The sequence below is a fragment of the Amphiura filiformis genome, chromosome 3 (genome assembly GCF_039555335.1).
Source record: "Amphiura filiformis chromosome 3, Afil_fr2py, whole genome shotgun sequence".
Lineage (NCBI taxonomy): Eukaryota > Metazoa > Echinodermata > Ophiuroidea > Amphilepidida > Amphiuridae > Amphiura > Amphiura filiformis.
Window position 1 is genome coordinate 59,555,879 of NC_092630.1, and position 20,600 is coordinate 59,576,478.

Genomic DNA, 20,600 nt, shown 5'->3' on the forward strand with positions numbered 1-20,600 from the left:
TGAGAGCCCATTATTCTGCAATAATGGGTCAAGCGCCGTAACACATTCTACGCACAGCATTACGCTTGGTTACGCGTGCAATATTTCCGCGATACGCGCTGTCACTTACGCGTACTCGCGCTCTCCACCTTGAAGTAAACAACTTAAAATATTTGTGCCAAAAATGATATTTCTCTTTAAATCGCAATATTTTCTGGTAATAGAATAGAAATAAAGGGTGCAGCATTATCCTTTACACGCAAATAATGTGTCCTTGGTAGTAAAAACGTTTAAATAATGGGTTCGGCTGCGCCTCATCCATTATTTTCGTTTTTACTGCCTCGGACACATTATTTGGGTGTAAAGGATAATGCATTACCCATTATTACTTAAATAATCACACAAAGAGGTACATGGCAACTTACTTTCTTGCAAACTCTGTTGATTTGCATTAGTAGATAGGCGAGGTCTGCTTGTTCTCTACTCAGCCACCAAAAAAATTTACATTAGCAGGCAGGCGAGGTCTGCTTGTTCACTGTTCACAAGGAGCAGTCTTCAATAAACGGCTCTTTTCAGCAATCAGTAGGCAAGGGGCGACCTACATGTCTCATACTTAGGTACTTTGTCCTGATGAAGTCAGGAAACTTCACTAACGTTAATGATATTTGTCTGAAAAGTTCCTATCTGTTCCTATCTGGGTCAAATTTTGACAAGCCATATCTCCAAAACCGCTTGGAGTTGAGCATTCATTTGTTTCCATGTGTTCATTATGCACGTAGAGGTATGCTAGAAATGATTTTCAGCAAAATTTGAGGGAATGACCACTGATCAGCCAACCCATTTGTTGATATGGCATGGAATGATATGCATGTATGGAGTATGGAGTAGGCAAACCTAACTGATGTTTTTAAAGCAAAGCTATCAAGAAATGAAGCCAATATCTCTCATAAAGTTTTCAAGTTGATGGTGGGGTAAAATGTCTGACATTGGTTTTCGGGGGGGGGCAAAATGTACAAAAAATGTACAATTGGGGTTTTGCTTTGGTAATATCTCGGCTAAAAATATTCTAATAGGCTCAATATTGGATAATAGTAATGTGCCACCAAAAGGCTCTGACTGGCAAAAAAATGGACAATATAAAATTATGTTTACTTTTGGAGTTCTGACCCCCCGAAGTTGGTCCTGGAGGGACGAAGTTGCATTTTGAGGGCCCTATATCTTCTAAGGTAAGAGTGTTGCACGTTTTCAGATGCCAGATTTGAATGCTACACACAAAAGATACCAGGGTACATAATTTTCAAAGTTGTAGGGGTTCCCTAACAACTATCAACTACAGTAAACAAAAGAATTAAGGTAGCAGTTGTGTTCACCCCTTCATATCCTAAATAACGACAAATGTGTCAAAATTAAAACAACTGAGCAGCCGATGTCTGTACTCTTTAGCTCTGATTTAAGACCTTATTTGTTGAAATTTGTTGAGAATTAAAGAAACGGGAGTCCAAAACCTGATGAAGATACGAAATAAAAAGTTGCACTTTAGAGCTATAATCAATGAAAGCACGACGCTGGTTTTTCGTGCTAATCAATGAAAGCACAGCGCTAGTTATCTTGTTCGCGAACGCTTTGTGTACAAATCAATAGGGAATGCAAAATGTGGCAAACTGCAACTTTTAAATTTGCATCTTCCTTGGGTTTTCGGATCGTCGTGTCTTTATTTCTTGAACAATGTCAACGAATAAGGTCTTAAATTCGAGCTAAAAGATGCAGCTATTGGCTGTTGGTTCCAATTATGACATATCTGCCGTTGTTTAGGATATACAGGTGAACGTAACTGGTACCTTAATTTTTTGGCTTACTGTATATCTGGACTATAGCATTATTATAGCACTTTAGAACCCTACAGTAGCTACAGCAGTTAGCTAACTTCAAAATGCCACACACTATCCCAAAACTAAACATCTCAAAAAAAGTAACTAACCCCCTTAAATAATGGTCATTATTCAAAAACGGGCTATTGTATTACAAATCTGTAAAATACGATAGGCCAGAAAACAATAAACACCGGTCAATTTAATGTAGTGAGGTCCAGATTTGAAAGTTGCACTTAACGCGGCTGTGTACTCAAGACATTGTTTCTTTCGCGAAATTGAGCTTTTTTGAAATGTATTTACTTTGTTATGTTTTTTATAAATACAAGGAAAGAAAATCCAGATTTGTTAACTCTATTTTATGGATTTTATTTCACTATTTCACTTGTTTCCGCAATTTAAAAGGAAAGAAAATCTTTGTTGTACCATCGGGGTATACGCGAGCAACAACGCATCGCGTTTTGTAGACGCGCAATTTGTTAACGCACAGGTACGCTACGCATACGCAACGCTTAGCTGCATGCGCCGCGCATCTTATGGCATCTCATGCTGTTGTGTTGCGACTAGCAGTGGACGCATCGTTTTTGTGCTCTCGTTTTCACGGCAAAGATCTTGAATACCTAGACATATTCTGGTGAATATTTTGTGGATCAACCAACAAACTAGGCACCGGGAACGTACTGGATCCTTTTTGGAATTATATCTTTCATCTAGAAAGAAGAATTTGGCCAACAAAATCTGGACTTCTGACCACCAATTCAAACCGGAAGTTGAACATCGCGGGAAATACGTATTGATTGATGATTGATCACCTGTTTGTGTTCTTCAACTGAATCCATTTGGTGGCCACTACAATCGGATTTTGAGTACTGGAAATTCATCTTAGTTTCTGTGGAATCTGGAAGTGAACTGTGCAGTGTGCAGCTAAGTTTTGTGTGACTAATTCCAAGTTTCTGATGATCCAAGGTAGGAGAGTTTCAATTTATAATCATGAAGAAACACACCAAGAAATTGACGCTAATTCCTGCCAAGTGATGGAAGATATCAACATGATGTGCGACCAGATGCATGGTGTTTTACCCAAGGAAATGAAAGTTGTGCTGATAGTACTCCAAGTTTAGGCATACGCCTTGAGCTACTTAGACCTGGCATGAAAAGTGTAAACCTGTATCATGAAACAAACCCAAACGATAACTCTGCAAAGTCAAAAACCAATACCACTTTGACTGTTCTTTTACTTGTTTTGGGTGGTAACATTGAAATGAATCCAGGGCCGGTTAGATACCCTTGCAAGATGTGTCAGAAACCAGTTGCTAAAAATCATAGAGCAGTAATGTGTGATCGACCAGAGTGCCAGCAGTGGGTTCATATTAAATGTGGTAACATAACACCTGAGGAATATGAAGAATTGAAAAGTGCATGTGATAGTCCAAGTAAGAAGACCGTGTGGTTTTGCAGTGTGTGTGAGAACATCAATTTGCTGACCTCATTGGATATCAGTGCTGACTCATTTCCCACAGACAACTCATTCTCGGTGTTATCAGAATCAGACATGTCAGAAGAGGATGATTTTGACCCAGATCATGAATTAAATCTCTCTTCAGACAGCTGTTCCTCCCATAGTACTGGTACCAAATCATCTGAAGATCACACATCACCCCAACGTAGACCAAAATTTAGAAAACTCAGACTTTTAAATGTGAACTGTCGAAGCATAAAGAGCAAGAGAAAACAGCATGATCTTCAAGCTGTTATAGAGCAGGAAGATCCCGATATCATATGCGGAACAGAATCCCACATAGATAGTAATTATTTTACTAGTGAAATTTTTCCTGATACTCATGAAATATTTAGGAAGGATAGGAACAGATTTGGTGGCGGAGTATTTATTGGCGTAAAGAAAGATCTGTTAGCCATGCAAGAGGAGAACATGGACACTGATTGTGAGGCAATATGGGTCAAGATCCTTTTTGCTGGGAAGCAACCCCTGTATGTTGGATGCTTCTATAGACCAACTGATAGGGACCCTATACCCCTTACAAAACTGGATGAAGCTGTGAAAAAACTTACTGGTAAGTCAGCCCTGCCAAATATTATTCTGACGGGCGACTTTAATACGCCAGACATTGACTGGGAGAATGGAACCATCGTTACTGGAGAAAACAAACCACAATATGGTCGCCATTTGAATCAAACAATGATTGATTTGGCCAATGATAACATGCTTAGCCAGGTGCAGCGAATCCCCACTCGTGGTGAAAATATATTAGATCTAGTTTTCACCACTATACCAGATCAGATCAGAAAAGTGGAGACAGCACCCGGAATGTCAGATCACGATGCGGTTGCAGTACAGCTTGATACCACAGTGAAATACGCCCGCAAGAAGCCACGCAAAGTTTATCTGTATAAAAAGGGAAATATGGATGGTATTAGAGATGAAATGGAACAATACAAAGACTCTTTTTTGCAATCAAACCCCACAGATAATGATGTGGAAACAAATTGGACATCCTTTAAAACAGAACTCTTTCATCTCATGGACAAGCACATTCCACAAAAGCAGATCTCATCTTGGCAGGATGTACCATGGATGAATATGACAATCAAGAGACAAATTAGAAAGAAGAAAAGAATTTGGAAGAAAGCAAAACGTAATGGTTCGGAAAAGAACTGGAAGGACTTCAGAGAAATACGCAAAGTTATTAAGAGTAGCATGAAGAGGGCATACGAAGAGTATATTCGAAGTATACTTGATAATGATAACACCATGATTGAGTCCAAGAAGAAGTTTTGGAAGTTCATTAACAGCCAAAAGAAGGATAGTGGAGGAATACCAACTCTGAAAACTGAAGGAGGACTAGCTACTACCAGTGCCTCCAAAGCTGATGTCCTGAATAGGCAGTATCAGTCTGTGTTTACAGAGGAGGATACAGCATCATTCCCTGATAAGGGGCCCAGCCCGTACCCTGCCATGCCGAACATTATCTTCACCACAGAAGGCATAGAGAAATTGCTTGGCAATTTGAATCCACAGAAAGCTTGTGGCCCTGACCTCATCCCGATTCGTGTGATTAGAGAGACGGCAAAACAAATTGCACCAATTTTGCAAATAATATTCACGCAATCATATGACACTAGCACCTTACCCAACGACTGGTTATCTGCCAACATTGTAGCCATCTTCAAAAAAAGGAAATAAAAGCCTTCCAGCAAACTACCGCCCAGTGTCACTCACATGTGTAACCACCAAGATCATGGAACATATTATTTTCATTCCATCATGGAACACCTTGACAAGAACCACATTCTGGCCTGGTATCAACATGGATTTCGCCAAAAGCATTCCACAGAAAGCCAGCTGATAAGCACTTTGGAAGAGATTGCCAGATCGCTCGACAACCACCACCAAACAGATGTCTTGATATTGGATTTCTCAAAGGCGTTTGATACGGTGGCCCACCAACGTCTCCTAAAGAAGCTTGTCTTCTACGGTATCAACAACAAAACCAACGGATGGATCCAAAACTGGCTTACAAACAGGACGCAGAGAGTGGTTGTAGATGGAGAAGCCTCACCAACAGTTCATGTAGACTCTGGAGTGCCTCAGGGCACAGTACTGGGGCCTTTAATGTTTTTACTCTTCATAAATGACATTGGTAACAACATAAGTTCTACCATCAAGTTGTTGTTTGCTGACGACTGCCTGTTGTTTCGCACCATTACATCTCCCAGTGACACCTCCAAACTTCAAAAGATCTAGACAACCTGAAGGAATGGTCTGACCTATGGCAAATGAGCTTTAATGCTAAAAAATGCTACACCATGAGAATACATCGCAAGAAAACGCCAATCACCCACACCTACATCATGGGAGGAGAGGAGCTGTGTACTGCATCTAGTCAAGCATACCTCGGCGTTGAACTCCATGAGCAGCTCAGCTGGAAAACACATATTGAGTCAGTAGCATCCAAGGCAGGCAGAACCCTCGGCTTTCTAAGGAGGAACCTGGGAAAGTGCTCAACAGAAATAAAAAAGCAAGCCTACACCTCACTTGTGCGCTCACAACTGGAATACGCCTCGGTCGTGTGGGATCCCCATAAACAAAACCAAATAGACCAGCTTGAGAAGATCCAAAGAAGGGCTATCCGATTCATATCCGGCAACTATCAAAGGAGGCTAGCGTTACTGCAATGCAACAAGAACTTGGCATACCTACACTTGAAGAAAGAAGGAGGAACGCTCGCCTCACCATGTTCTACAAAGTCACAAATCAACTCATAGCCATACCCATGCCAAACTACTTAACACCAAGAACCAGAACTACTCGTAGCAGTCAGCATCATCGCTTTACACGACTCGGCTCATCATCAGACACATACAAGCATAGTTTTTCCCGAGGACACTACGGGACTGGGATGCGCTTCCGCAAATCACCATTGAACTGCCCACTGTGGAGCAGTTCAAGGAAGCCATCAAAGCCAACTAAATCCATGGCAGATGTTTTTACTTGCACCAAATGAACTTGCACCTGTAAATAGAAGAGGCTGAGCACAGAGCACATTCGTCCACTGCTAGAAGCACCGCACAGCAGTCCCTCATCCAGTTGCTGAACAGGCTTTTGATGAGAATATGCATAGAAGTAGAAGTAGGAAGCACCGCGGAAGCACTGATTTCATAAAAACCTAGCGGTCAAATGGCTCCGTTTTAGCTGATAAAATGTGATTAGTTTTTCAAGTTCTTTCCCCCGATTTAAACATCAAGATATGAATAGATTTCGCCCAAACTTCTCATAGGGCTGTGGATTTACCCGATGTTCACGTAATGTAAGGTAGAAAAACGAGAACTGCCGCATTCTCCTGTAAGCTTCGATCAAAGTGCAAAATATGACCACTTTAAACTTCAACGGCCTTTATTTCAATGTTCATTTTCTCGGTAAAATGACGATTTATGTACACGATAATTCAATAAATACAGCATCTATAGGTAAGCAATTATGCTCATCATAAAAAGCGTGATCGACTTAAGAAACGGTTTTCTCATTTTTTTATATTTTGGTCTATTTCCGATTTTAGGCATCATTTTGTGCAAATGGGCGTTTGTGAATTTTAAAATGTTCATTTTGATGCCTTATATGGTCAATATTTCAAAAAATAAGGCCAATATCACAAAAACTAAAAAAACCGTTTTTGGAATGGTGTCTCAAGATTAAGAAAAAAACAAAACAAAAATTTTTGGAAATGGTGTTTTTTTGTTATGATGTACCGAACAAAAATTGCCAAAAACTCACTTTTTGTGATTTTCTTCATAATTGTTGTTTTTACACCAAATCTGTATTTATATTAAGATTCATTGATGTCTTGCCTTTATAAAAATGTATACTTTTATATGTCTTGCGTTAATAATTACAAAGTTATGGCACTTTTACTACATGCATGTCTGAGAGTACACAGCTGCCTTAACAATACAAAAACACTCAGATATCATTACACATATTGACATTTTCAGGATTAAACTCATGTGATTTAATGTCTCTTGTTACTGTTGTTGTCATTTTCACTTTCAACTTGATCTTTAACTCTTCATGATTCAACTGAATATTGACCAACGATATAATAATGACAATTGATATTGATTTTCCCAACATTTTGACCCCTAAATGCATGAAACAAAACGAACATTACCATGAGAGCCGAGTAGATTTCCTAATCAATAGAATTTACTGCAACATTGATTTGAATGTACGCTGCGGCGTCAATATTAAGACAATTGCTACAAATGGGGTGTCAAAATGCGCAGAAATAAATTCTGCTTCCAACGCATTTTACAGATTTGCAATACAATTGCCCGTTTTTCGGAGGTATATTCATAGAACAATTCACAGGGATATGCGACAAGTGCCCGTTTGCCCGCCTATGCCAAAACTGACAACCAGCCAATCCTGCCCTGGTCAAAAGCGCATCGCCTACTATCATGACTATGCCTGTCGCATGTATTCTCTTGTTTGCCCCTCTTGGCTCATGGCTGATGTCCACGACGCACGTGAACCGACCATCTTCCTCTTCAGCTTGCTCATGAATATGTTAACCATGCACCTGCCAAATCCAACACAATCCAGCAACCGGGTGTCTCCCCTCCAGCGGCACGGGGGCGGGCAGCACATAGGCCCCTCCATTCAAACCACCCCTAGGAGGTTATGGTTAAAGTCATCCTCATGAAAGCCTCTCAAAATAATTTAAAATTATAGGAGTAGCTTAAAATGATAAGTCACATACAGAGTATTCAATTCCCGGAATTGAATAACGTGTTGCTGTTAGTGTCCGTACACACAAATGGTGTCCTATTACATGTATTAGGTTGCATTCGGTCATATCACTTGCAGAGTATGTTAGCCCACCTTTACTTCTACAACAATGCAAAACTCTGATTTTGATGATTTTCTGCAGACTTTTGGATTTATTGAATCACTGATGGTGAGTATGTGCCATGTCATTGTCAATGAAACCATAGGTCATTGGCTCTACGTACAGCACTAGACGAACCACTGTCCACCACTCATTTCATTAGCAAGTGTCAAAACCAATTCTTCCATACCACCGAGTACCCGAGATGTCAAACAGTCAAGTTGAGTGTCTCCACAGTTATTAGTTACCAAGGATGGTGCACCACAAGTTGCATTTGGGGGTGATAATGTGGTGACTCCGTGAAGTATCTGCATTAAGATAAAAGGCGTACATTATTAACATAATGGGTCTCCAAATGAGAAATTAATGGTAGCTCTCAGCAAACTCAGCAAACTCCGGAAACAGTTTCAGCATGTTCAGGAAGAAGGTCAACACCCTCATGATCATCCATACTTTTTCTCTATCAAAATGGACAATTTGGCATCAAGAGAACGCTCGTACTTTTCCAAACGGCCTGTGAAAATAACTTCACCAAAACGTATCCAATGTGGATTAACCAATAAGCTAACTGATTATCATTCATATGGGCCTTCGAAAGCACATGTTGGGCCCACATATCAACATGATTAAGTTTAAAGATTTAAAAATGAGCAATGCCCACAGACCAGACCAGGTTCATAGAAGCTCTGTCACATTTGAATGCTTGATGAATCCGTGTTGTATGATATACACTATAAAAGTTCTGATTGACACATAAGCCACTACTTAATCCATCGTAAGCTCGATAGTAAGGCTCTTCTCCCTGTCTGTCTCTTTGGAGTTTCAAGCCCGGTTTCAAGACTAAATGTATCATTAATTATGGGGATTTAGAATCTTTACCAAGTGTTACCAACAATGAATATTATACAATTTGCATCGAAGTGACTGGTACCCATCAGTGTTGATGTTAATAAGTCTGCTTCTTCCAAATGCAACATGGCACACCGACATCGCCTGGCTAATAATTACTTGGTGCAGCAGAGATACTAAAATAAATACCCGGGATCGATACACGTGAATTGCTATGCACGATTTTGATATCAGACGAAAATCTTTGGATACCGGAGACGAAAATGATGAATATCTCCCGTAAATGATTTCGTCTCAAGAAACCAGATCTGGTCTCATACACTTGAAAATACGTGTTGAAAAGATATGATAGTCGTTAGCTAGCGTCTTGAGAAAAGGCCGTGCGTCTTGAAGTCAAAATCTGACCAAAATTCAGATTTTATATTGCGTTGGTCCTGTATGGACTACAGCGCGCAGGCTATAGCTGCACTCACTACTCCCGTGGAAGCAGTATATAAGTCGATGACCATTGACCTAAATGTCGTATACAAGCTTACTCACACACTAGAGAAATCAATTACCCGGCTATTGTCAGTAGCCTTAGTCAGGTCCCTCGAATAATTATACGTTTCAAAGGTCAGAACAAAATGGCCATGCGTGGCTGTGGATTCAACCTACCATGGCGATTTCTGCCATGAAGATATCGGGGCGATGACACTGTGCATGGGATCCTCCCCAAATGACCAGAATTTATAGGCTTATAACGTTTCCTAATATTAATCTACAAATTGCAGTCTTGTCCATAATCTGCAGAGGAAACTGATGGATATAATATACCAATCACTTTGATGCACCTGTAAAATGTACTTTGTTTATTCACGCGAAACTTACATTGCTTTGTATATAACTGACGACTATGTTTGAAATGTTACAAATACGCTCATATTCAACTATCAAGGAATTTGTTTGAGAGCCGCTAAAATGATCCTCATGCGAATAAACTATTTCCATTTGGTTCGTGTAGTGTTCGAGGTTATACAGATCCATTTGCCGAAGTTCTGAACTTATTATCTGAAAAGGTTAATTATATATAAATGTTAATACAAAACTTGATACGGTGCTTCTGTAAATGACCATACTAGACATCACCTAAGGTGATATTGGTTGAAATGGTATTTAAATATATTTGCAGCTACATAGGCTACACATTAAAAAGAATTTGAATGTGCTCCTTGGATGGGAGTGTATTATTTGAATTTAAATTAATATCGCGTTTTATTTTTCTGTCGTGTGATCAAATTTAGTGACAGATTGTAATGTATTATCCTTTACACCCAAATAATGTGTCCGAGGCAGTAAAAACGTGCGCCTCACCCATTATTCAAACGTTTTTACTGCCGAGGACACATTATTTGCGTATAAAGGATAATGCTACCCTATAGAATTCAAAATATTGTGTGGGGGTGTGTGTGTGTGTGCATGAGACGGTGGGGGGGGTGCGTTTGTAAATGCCTCCAAACGAGGACCTACATATGGATACACACCATACAACGAGGACACACCTCGAAACGAGGACGTCCTCGGTTTGTTACTATGACCAGGATGACGTAAATGATGCAATATAAGATAGCATATAAGATAGGTCCCCCATACGGGGGTATAGGACGGGTCACAGTTGGAGTGTCAGGTATGTCTGTGTGAGGTCCACGGTGTGTCGATTAAAAACGGGTGTATGAGTCCTCGGTTAGATCATCGTTAAGTCAAGGTTCTCGTTTGAACGTATTTACAAACAAGGATTTGTGTGTATTTGAGGTGTGTTTATCAAAAAAAGAAAGAAAGAACGAACGAACGAAAGAGAGATGCTAGGTCTAAGAAAATAGAAGGCTCTCCTTGTTCGAACTCTCAATTAAAATAAATACCTCTGTCCGACTTATTGCTGTATTAGGTCTGCATAAAACGCATCCATGACTGGGTTCAGTTTCCCATTGACAGGTTATTTGTACTCGGTTAGTATTATTCTATAAGAAATAATAATGAGAAACAATAAGTACGAACTTGGACTCTATAGGCTTCGTCGAAGGCTAATGTTCCGGCGGCGCATGTAGAGATATACAGGTCAGAGGCATAACGTATTACTTATCATCAGGAGGGTGAACTTCATTATGGCAAATGGCACGACGTCATGTGTGATATACCACCATCCACCATTTGGTCAGGCAGTATTTGCTAATATATTGTGGCTACTTTAGACATTTTGCCAATTTGATTCATAAGGAACCACTTTCAACTTGGTGTCTAATTCTCTGTGTCGGTTTTATAGCATGAAGGCGCTTTTTCAAAATGGCTGCCAAAATCATCAAAAATCTTATAGAGCCTAATATTATATCTTAATAATATTAATAATTATTAACATAATTTAAGATTTTCTTCAGATAAATTTAGTTTGGATTCCTAAAGTAATATAATGTGTTAAGTAAAATGATGTTTTACATTGCCGAGAGGAAGCACTTTCAAAAATGGCTGCCAAAGGACAGCATATTTATATTTATATACATTTTAGCTTCAAATGTCTTGGGGACTATAGTATTAAGAGTTGTGTTATGTATTACATTGCTCAAATGATATAGTACACATGTCATATAAACTATTTTCAATAGATAAACTTGGAAAAGGTATCCAAAAGTTCATGACCAACAACATGAATCAGAATCAAGTCCAAGCCATGCTAATACTAACTGGGACTTTTGCCAATTATCCTTACATCATCTATTTTCAGATTTAATGATGAACGTTTTTAAACTGTGACTTTTGCCAATCATGCCTACGTCATCTATATATTCAAATAATTTAATGATGAACCTTTCCAAACTAACTTTTGCCAACCTATGCCCTTCTATTCATTTCAGTACGTTGACACAATCACCAATATTTGTCCTGCCAAACTCGTCTGCCGGTCATGTATAGAGCTCATAACAGTGGTTGGTGGAAGAGGGGATGTAATCTTGACATCGCCATCTCCAGTTTAGACATCACTGGTCTATGTAGGAAGTTTATATGGCATCCAATCCCAAAACACAACACCGCCCCGTTTGACATCCAGGTCAAGGCAGTACCATTTCGTCGCAGGTTCTACTACCGAAAGGCTAACTTGCAAGACTACTCGGAGGTTCTTGATCTCGACGTGTCTGACTTAGAACCAACAGCAGCCTTTTGGTGAAGAAGGTCATAAATATAAGGAAGAACATTCCAAGAGGATACCGTATCAAGTACATTGCAGGCCTAAAACCAGAAAGGGCAAGCTCATTATCGGAAATTGCTGAAGAAACCATTGCACCGAGTGAACAGATAATAGCAGAACACCGCAAATCGTGGCAGACGAATCAACAGACATGTCCAACAACAGTAAAAATGCATGATCTTTCATCCGGAAACTCGACAATGATCCCATGAAATCTGACCAACATGTGATAGCCAACCAAGTTGCATATCGGCTGCTTAAAAACGGGGAAAACAAAACCCCAATGACCACCAGGAAACATCCCAAGCCGAGGACAGATCACACCAAGCACTTTATAGTGATCTTGGGGGATTCACAAAGGCATTTACTGAGGAGTTAGAATCGGCAATTAGCTCACTTAAAGAGGAAGCCCCACCAGAGCAGTTCTTCGGGGTGAACCAAACCTGCCTGGTTATCAAATTAATCAGTGACAAGGTTATCTCTGAATTTGACAGGTGCTAATTGACGTAATAACATTAAAACATCAATTAGCACCTGTCAAATTCAGAGATAACCTTGTCACTGATTAATTTGATAACCAGGCAGGTCTGGTTCACCCAGAAAAACTGCTCTGGCGGGGCTTCCTCTTTAACCTGGGAAGCAGCGGGACTTGATGATAATTATGTCCACCGAACACATCAAGCAAGTATTTTTTTTATAATAGTGAATAATGTAAATTATGGTCCCTAATAATACAGTTTTCTTACCAATTTTGAACTTGCTTCCCTTATTATTTGGTACAATTCCCTGCTCTTGTTGGTAAGCGTAGTCTGAAGTGCAACGGTCGAATTAGATACAGTGGATAACGTATATGCATGGCTCAAAGCTTTCAGTAAAGTAACCCCTATTAAAGATAAGTAAATAAACAAATACAAACACGGGAAGAGGCTTTTAAGAGACTTAAAAGTATCATACACTTGAACATAGAAACATTCAAACATACCAACTAGCGCCCGAGATCAATATAGTGATGCTTTATCGTAATTCTTAATGTCAACCACACATGGCACACTAGCACAATTAAACATAAAATTACAATTAACATGCATAGGCAGATAAACCACAGACAGAAAAAACTCCGGACATAGTACCTTCCTGTGCGGGGTTTTGAACCCCAGACCTTCCGCTTGTCGGGCGGACGCACTAACCACTGAGTTACAATTGCATTGTAAATTCAAATTATCGCTCCCTCCTCCCTACGCCATGCACAGAAGCGGCGCCAGGGGGGGGGGGGCATGGGGTGGCAAATGCCCCAAGTCAGAACACTTACAAGTTTCTTGCCCCCTAGCTAGCCACTTACCACTGTTTTCACTTACCTAATATGGCATGTAATGTGATTCGCTTCGTATCCATTCTGATGTGCATTACTGAATTGAGCTGCGTGCTAAAGTTTCTTTGTATTAATCTTCAACCACTATGACCACATAATTATGATAAAACCTTTGAAGACCGGTCATTTTATACTAATTCCTAATTTATTTATAGGTTTTGATGGAAATTTTTCTGGTTTTCCTTATCCTTTTTCCGATTTGTTTTAAATTGCTTTTTCTGTCACGTAATTCTGCTAGCTCTAGGATGTACACTCCCTATTTGTGGTTTTGTTCTAACTGCTTAAAATCATACACACTGCTTTCACATTGTTAAACATTATAATATGTTACCCTTATGGTATCTGGGTTTAACTAGTTTGTTTTATTTTGCAATTTCTCCATATTTCCCCTATGTTATTGTTTTCCTATTTAGTTGAACTAGCGGACAACCTTGTTCTTCGCCTCGCAAAAGCCCGTTTTCCAAAATAATGTAAACTGTAAAAGTTTTTAGCCTTACCAATTCGCCAAACTCAGTAATTTATTATAGACAAAAGCATGGATTGACCGAAGCGATGTCATTCTGTTGAATCACATTGCCTCAGTGTAACCAAAATGTTGGGAGTTAAATAAGGATAATTTACTGGGTGGGCAATTTAATCTATTTTTGCCCTTAAATTAGGGAAAATAATATACTGGGTGGGCAACTTGTAATTAATGGCATCCCGGCCGGGCGTTTGGTTTGGCCTAAATGTTAGACCTGTTTTGTGAAGGATTGGGCTTCGATGTAAAAAGTGGAATTTAATACCCTCGCCAAAATGGACCTTCGATGATTCTTTTTTATCAGACCTTATAATAGACCTTTTGTAATTTCCCCAAATTTGGACTTTTGCAAGTAGTTTTTCCTTTTTCTTAAGAATTATTCACATGAGTCCGAATGATTTAATTTGAGCCCTATATAAAAGTCGTGATTAACGTATTGTGACGGGGATCCGAAATGTCCTAGCAAACCGCGTTCGGTCTCCCCTGAAAAGCGCTAATTGGTAGTGGCGATAGACGGCGCGCTTCCTAATTGCATGAGAAATGACGTAATCTGGAAAAAGCAGTGACCAGCGATTTCATGAATTTGTGTGTAAACAACCCGGAACGAGTGATATTTATCACTAAAACAGTGCTGGGGATTCAGGTAGTTATAAATATATAATTAAGATTTGAGTAAACAAACATCTATAGCACATAATGAACCCGCTGGCGTGTGTTTAAGTGCTCTCAAATGATAGAAATTAATGTTTTCTGGTGCGTGTTTTGCATTCAGATCTGCATTCAAATTGCATGTAAACAAAACATGGTCGCCAAGATTTGCGTCTTTTTGACATGACAATCTTGAGTTTGGGCTCAGAATTCTCTTTGTTGACATAATGTCAGGTGCTAAATTGTGTGCAAGGGTCATCACTAATGTGTATTTAGCATGATGTTAACTTCGTTAGAGTAAGACATTTGATTGGCCGTAAACTTTGTCATTTTCTAGATCATCTTCATTTTGGAAATTGATATTTTACAATTTGTCGCGTAAGCAATAGGTCATAAGGCACGGTACATGCTTGCCGCGGTACACGTACAAGTACGGTTTGCCATACAAAGCATTGTGTAGGATGTATAAAATAGATTGAATGTTGTACTTTGTTTATATTATGTCGGATGCTCCTAATTAAGTGATTGCTCGCCCATTGTTGTGATTTTAATTCATGTACCAAAATAATAGACCAAAATGTTGTTTGGCATGGATTATTTGGATGTTCATAATTAATTAATTGCTTTTCTGTTATGATGTCAATTCAAGTGATCGAAAATTGTCAAAAGGAATGTATGTCTTACAGATGTTCATTTCAGATTAAAAGAAATCAGTCTTTCATGTCAGTGATGTTTACATTTCAGTCATGTGAAGTTCAAGTAGATAAATGATAATGCTGTGTCTTCATATTATGCATTTAAATAAACTTGTGTGTAGGCGTATAAATGTCAGTTATGCAAAATGGCATCAGGTTTGAGCAGAAGTGCCATTATTTATTGTAGCTCAGTTGCAATGTAGGTGAACTATAGTCGTGGTTCAGATTTTTTATGTGTGTACCAAAGAATGAGTATTATTGTTTCATTAGGGTGTAGGTTGGCGTGAATGAAACAGTATCTAAATCATACCATTTTAGATTACCGTATTCCATTTGCAATTGTTTGGATACGAACATGGTGGCGGAAGTTGTAAAAAGCAACATTTGTCTATTTTTGTAGTGTAAAGTCGAGCGAGTTGAGGACAAATGTGAACCAAAGGGTTGCAATAGAAATATTGGTGCTTTCCTAAGAACAAGGCCTATAATTTCGGCATGTACAAATAGGCCTAGTGTCATATTTTTATATGGTGCTGATTATGCAAATTTTATTGTGTATCATAATTATGTGTGTCTATGCGTCATATTTTATATTGAACCTCCATTTTATATGCCAAATGTGTGTCTGGTTGCATAAAAGCCAGCCAGCTATTTTTATATATAATCATGTGTGCAACAACTGATCACATAAAGTGAGTCAGATTTAAAACACGTGTTCTTAATAATGTGTGCTACCAATCTGTGTACCTGTTCAGATCCAAAATTCACAGGTACAATTTTATATTGTGATTTCTTGCCAAAAGTATTATTCCAAGATATGAGTTTTTGAAGTCGAGGTATCAGTCGAGTTCAGGCGAGTTACCCTTTATTCTTTTTATTTCAACCAAATATGTAGGTCCTCTATTTGGAAGTTATTAAAGCATTATTTATTTTGTGAGCCCAGTAGGCCTTCACTAATTAGTAGTACATTCCAAAAGGAAGGTAACTCGTCAACAATGTTTTGATATATTATACATGTAGCACAAAATACTTTTACATGCTTTGTTGAAATTGTGGGTTATAAAAATGAATCCTTGCTATAAAATAATGTGCACTTATGTCAATTGTTGCAAATTGCTCTATTTCAAAGTTCTCACATGCCAAGAGAGTCGTGTATTGGCGAGTTTTGATTTTCTTTGTAGAGTTATTGAGCGAGTTGGTTGTAGACTATCATGTTGTGGGGAAATACACACATGAACCCAAATTAACTCATTTTATTATTTCTTTGTGAAGTGACTAATGATAGCCAAGGTTTAAACATCGTAGTACTTCTCACATGGTGCACAATTAGCAGGTATTCAAGTAATGAATTATCTATGTTTCTTAGTAATAAATATATTTGTAATATTGCAACATAATGTATAATGCTCAATAGTGACCATGAGTGCGCTTGTGCTGGACAGTCATTACTAAGGAGAGTTATACTTGGAGAGTTACCAAAAAGGAGAGTTATGCATGGGGAGTTAACAAAAAGGTTCAGCAAGGAGTTACACACCAGATTGTTGAGTCAAGTCATTAAGGTCACTCGTGTTGCAATGTTATATTAAAGTATGTGTAGATATTAAGTAGTTAATTATATTAAATAGTTTTTCTTTTTCTCTTTATATCAACAGCCTGTTGTTATCGCTCGCCTGCTGTTCTGTAACTTGACCTGCAACAGCCTGTTATTATAGCCTGTTATTGCTCGCCTGTTGTGGATCTAGCTGTTATAGGATAAGAGACATAGGCCAAAACACTTCTTAGATGTGGTTACAATCTTAGCAGTTTCAAGTAGCAAGTTTGGAAATAGCGAGTTCACGTGATGTGCCTTTCAGTTTAGGACCAGTAGAGCTTCAAGTACCAAAATTCAAGTGCAGAAATGAAATAGTAGACCTTTCAGATTTCAGTGTGTTAGACCGTAGTGATAAGATGTAAAGAGTTGTTAAGTATGTATTCGACTTCCTCTTGTATAAGTGAAGTGTTGAGTCGAAGCCAGAGTTATCCATATTGTTGATCTGACAAACTGTAGTAATAAATAAGTTTCAAGAAAGTAGAACAAAGTGTTGCCGCAGTTTTCCTTTGTGGTCCATCATAACTCTTCCAGTGCGTAGCCGGATTCCAGATCCGGCGAACCCACCAATTAAACCACTTGCTACCTAAGTACCTGCGTCACTTAAATTCCTGTGCTGTTGATCCCCCTTTTTTGCCGCCTGACTCTTTCGCCTGCTCCCTCGCTTTGGAATTACCTCCCGGAAGCCATCGTCAAGTCCACATCCCTTCAGGCCTTCAAATTGGCTGTCCAATCCCACCTCTTTTAGCCAGTATCTTTGTGTATTTTCCCAGCTATTTCCTTTTGCTTCTTTTGTCTGTTTGGCATGTTTTGGTACCTTTTTGTGTTTTTATTTATTCTCTGTTTGTTTTTGATGTTATTCATGTATAGGCATCCCTTCAATTTATTGCTTGTCAATATTGGGTTTAGCCTGGCGTTTCGCCGAATGTTATAAATGAAAATAAATAAATAAATAAATACCTAGCCGCTCGGTCCCATCACAGTATTATGATAATCATTCATGTTGCAACTTTCAAGAAAAAATGCACATTCACTCTGTACATTTTAAATCTTATACTAATTATCACTCACCATTTACTCCTAGGTATGAAACAGAAAAGGTTCTATTCTTGATGATTTAGAACATTGTCATGATTGTACTTAATCCAAATGTCCCGATAGCTGTTGATTTCTTGGTTTTCAAATTCTTTGTAACATTAAGCTTAGAATTTTGGGATATATGTAAGGAAGACATATGTTAATTAAAATTATCATGATTGTGTCATTGTTGGTCGATAAACATGGTAAATAGTAGTAAATATTAGTATAATACCCAGGGAATTTCGACTAAAGTAAAAGATCAAGAAATACTGGGAAATACAAATAAAGGGTGTTTCAAACGATTCATAATTTACTGAGACAGATAGTTAAAATCAATAACACAGTAAAATTACTATTCGCTGTCGAAGTTATGTAATAATCGGATTAAGTACCATAGCAATAGATGAATACCAGTGTTGGAGGACTCGGGACTCGGACTCGGACTCGAGTCCGGACTCGAGTCCTTTTTTCAAGGACTCGGACTCGGACTTGGACTCGGAAGCTAAGGACTTGGACTCGGACTCGGACTCGGACCCCAAGGACTCGGGGACTCGGCTTCGAGTCCTCCTCGAGTCCGGCAAAATAGGGTCTTTTTAGGTCTTTTAATTTTATTTTCGTTCATTGTTAACTTATGCTTGATCAATGATCACATCACATGATTAATTTAAGTATTTTTAATTGCAAATAAATTCAGTTTGTAAATAAAAGTACAACCAAAAAGCAATCTTCCTTTCAGTTATATATTTACTTGGTTAAATCGATTTTAATCATTGACATGACTGCTTTGTTAGACGCAAGTGTAGAATGTACATGTATAATTAACTCTGGGCACTCAAGTTAAATTTTGGTAAGGGTGTGTGGCCCCGAACTTTGGGAAATATAAGAACTGATTTGGTGGCAAAATAGGGGCTTGATGAACTGAAATTTTAACATTTTTGTGGAGGTCTATGAACTAAAATTGGGCCAAATTATAGGTTTTGGAGCTAACAACTTAGGCCTATTCAAAATGTTTCCAAATTTGAGCTAAAGAGCTACAATTTTCAGAGTGTTAGGCTCAATGAACTGGAGCATGATGCAAATGTGTTAAGGAACTGCCAGAGAGCCCGAAAAGGGCACCCTTGACCGCCGCACATACCCGTACCACCTTTACATGTGAGTGACCCCAGCTACCCCCACCCGGAATAATACTGCATAGGCCTACAGCCAGATCCAACACCTCTTCGTTTGTCACCTGGGGTTTGGTAGTGACGTCATATTTTGATTGTAATATTGCATCTGTTAATAAGTGAGTCTGTGATTATACTCTGTTTCCAAGGTATGCTACCTAAGGGGCTGAGCAAAAATTATGAGCATGGAGGGGGGGGGGAGGTAAAATTGGGGTAAACATTTTTTGACCGATTGAAAGGGAGGGTGGAAGCAATTTTCGGCAAGCCGAGAGGGGGGAACAAGCAATTTTTGGCACATATGGGCAGTTTTCAAATAAAACGCTCTAAAAAGGCTTAGAAAACAGTACGGAAACGCTTACATAATGCAAATTTCCCTGCTCGCTGCGCTCGCAACATATATCTAAACCATTTAAAGTTTGTCAGTTGGGATCCCCCAAAATGGCATGTGCAAAGGGGTGCAAAGATTTTGACAGGCTGGGAGGGGGGGCAATTTTGGCAGGCCGAGAGGTATTTTTTTGCAATTTCACCCCTCCCCGGGCTCCGCATAATTATTGCACAGCCCCCAAACCATACTAGGCATGCTCAGTGGGACTAGCAAATTATGTATTTACAAGAAAATAATATAGAACTAAAATTCTGGTTAAGTAATGGGCCTACGTTGATAAGGTATTGGTGAAAACCACGGGGCTTGAATTTGATACATAAGGACTCGGACTCGGACTCGGACTCGGACTCGAACATTGAGGACTCGGACTCGGACTCGGACTCGGACATCAGAAATTGGCAGGGACTCGGACTCGGACTTGGACTCGGACACCAAGGACTCGGACTCGGACTCGGACTCGGATGACGAGGACTCGACTACAACACTGATGAATACCATTTTTGAATAGATCGCCCTGCACTACAAGCAGGTTGCACTCATCACATGTATAATCTACAATCATAGATTGAACACAATACCGCTCTTTTCAAAGATTCTAATCTTACTGGTGCGAGTGATTAGCATTTCTTTGACATCTATCATGGTTCAATGCGTAGGTACCGCGGAACGTTGTAGTGCAGGGCGATCTATTCAAAAATTGTATTCATCTATTGCTATGGTAATTAATCCTGTTACATCATCACTTGGACAGGGAATAGAGGTTATCCGTGTTCTATAAGCTGCATATCCTACCAGCGACTCCTATACCTTGTTTAGGACTTTCAAAAGAAGTACC

General features: G+C 39.1%; 2 protein-coding genes across 2 annotated transcripts; both read left to right on the forward strand.

The window, feature by feature from the left end:
- Window positions 1-3,141: 3,141 nt before the first annotated feature.
- On the forward strand, window positions 3,142-5,049 carry LOC140147370 (uncharacterized). The gene has a single exon (XM_072169146.1). It carries the CDS (start codon window positions 3,142-3,144, stop codon window positions 5,047-5,049), a length of 1,908 nt encoding a protein of 635 aa, XP_072025247.1.
- Window positions 5,050-5,672: 623 nt separating this feature from the next.
- Window positions 5,673-6,131, forward strand: LOC140147371 (uncharacterized). The gene has a single exon (XM_072169147.1). The coding sequence runs from the start codon at window positions 5,673-5,675 to the stop codon at window positions 6,129-6,131; it is 459 nt and encodes a 152-aa protein (XP_072025248.1).
- The last annotated feature ends 14,469 nt before the right edge of the window (window positions 6,132-20,600 follow it).

Bases quoted from the DNA above. Each gene is read 5' to 3' on its own strand.
- LOC140147371 (XM_072169147.1), top strand. From the start codon at position 5,673: ATGAGAATACATCGCAAGAAAACGCCAATCACCCACACCTACATCATG.
- LOC140147370 (XM_072169146.1), top strand. From the start codon at position 3,142: ATGTGTCAGAAACCAGTTGCTAAAAATCATAGAGCAGTAATGTGTGAT.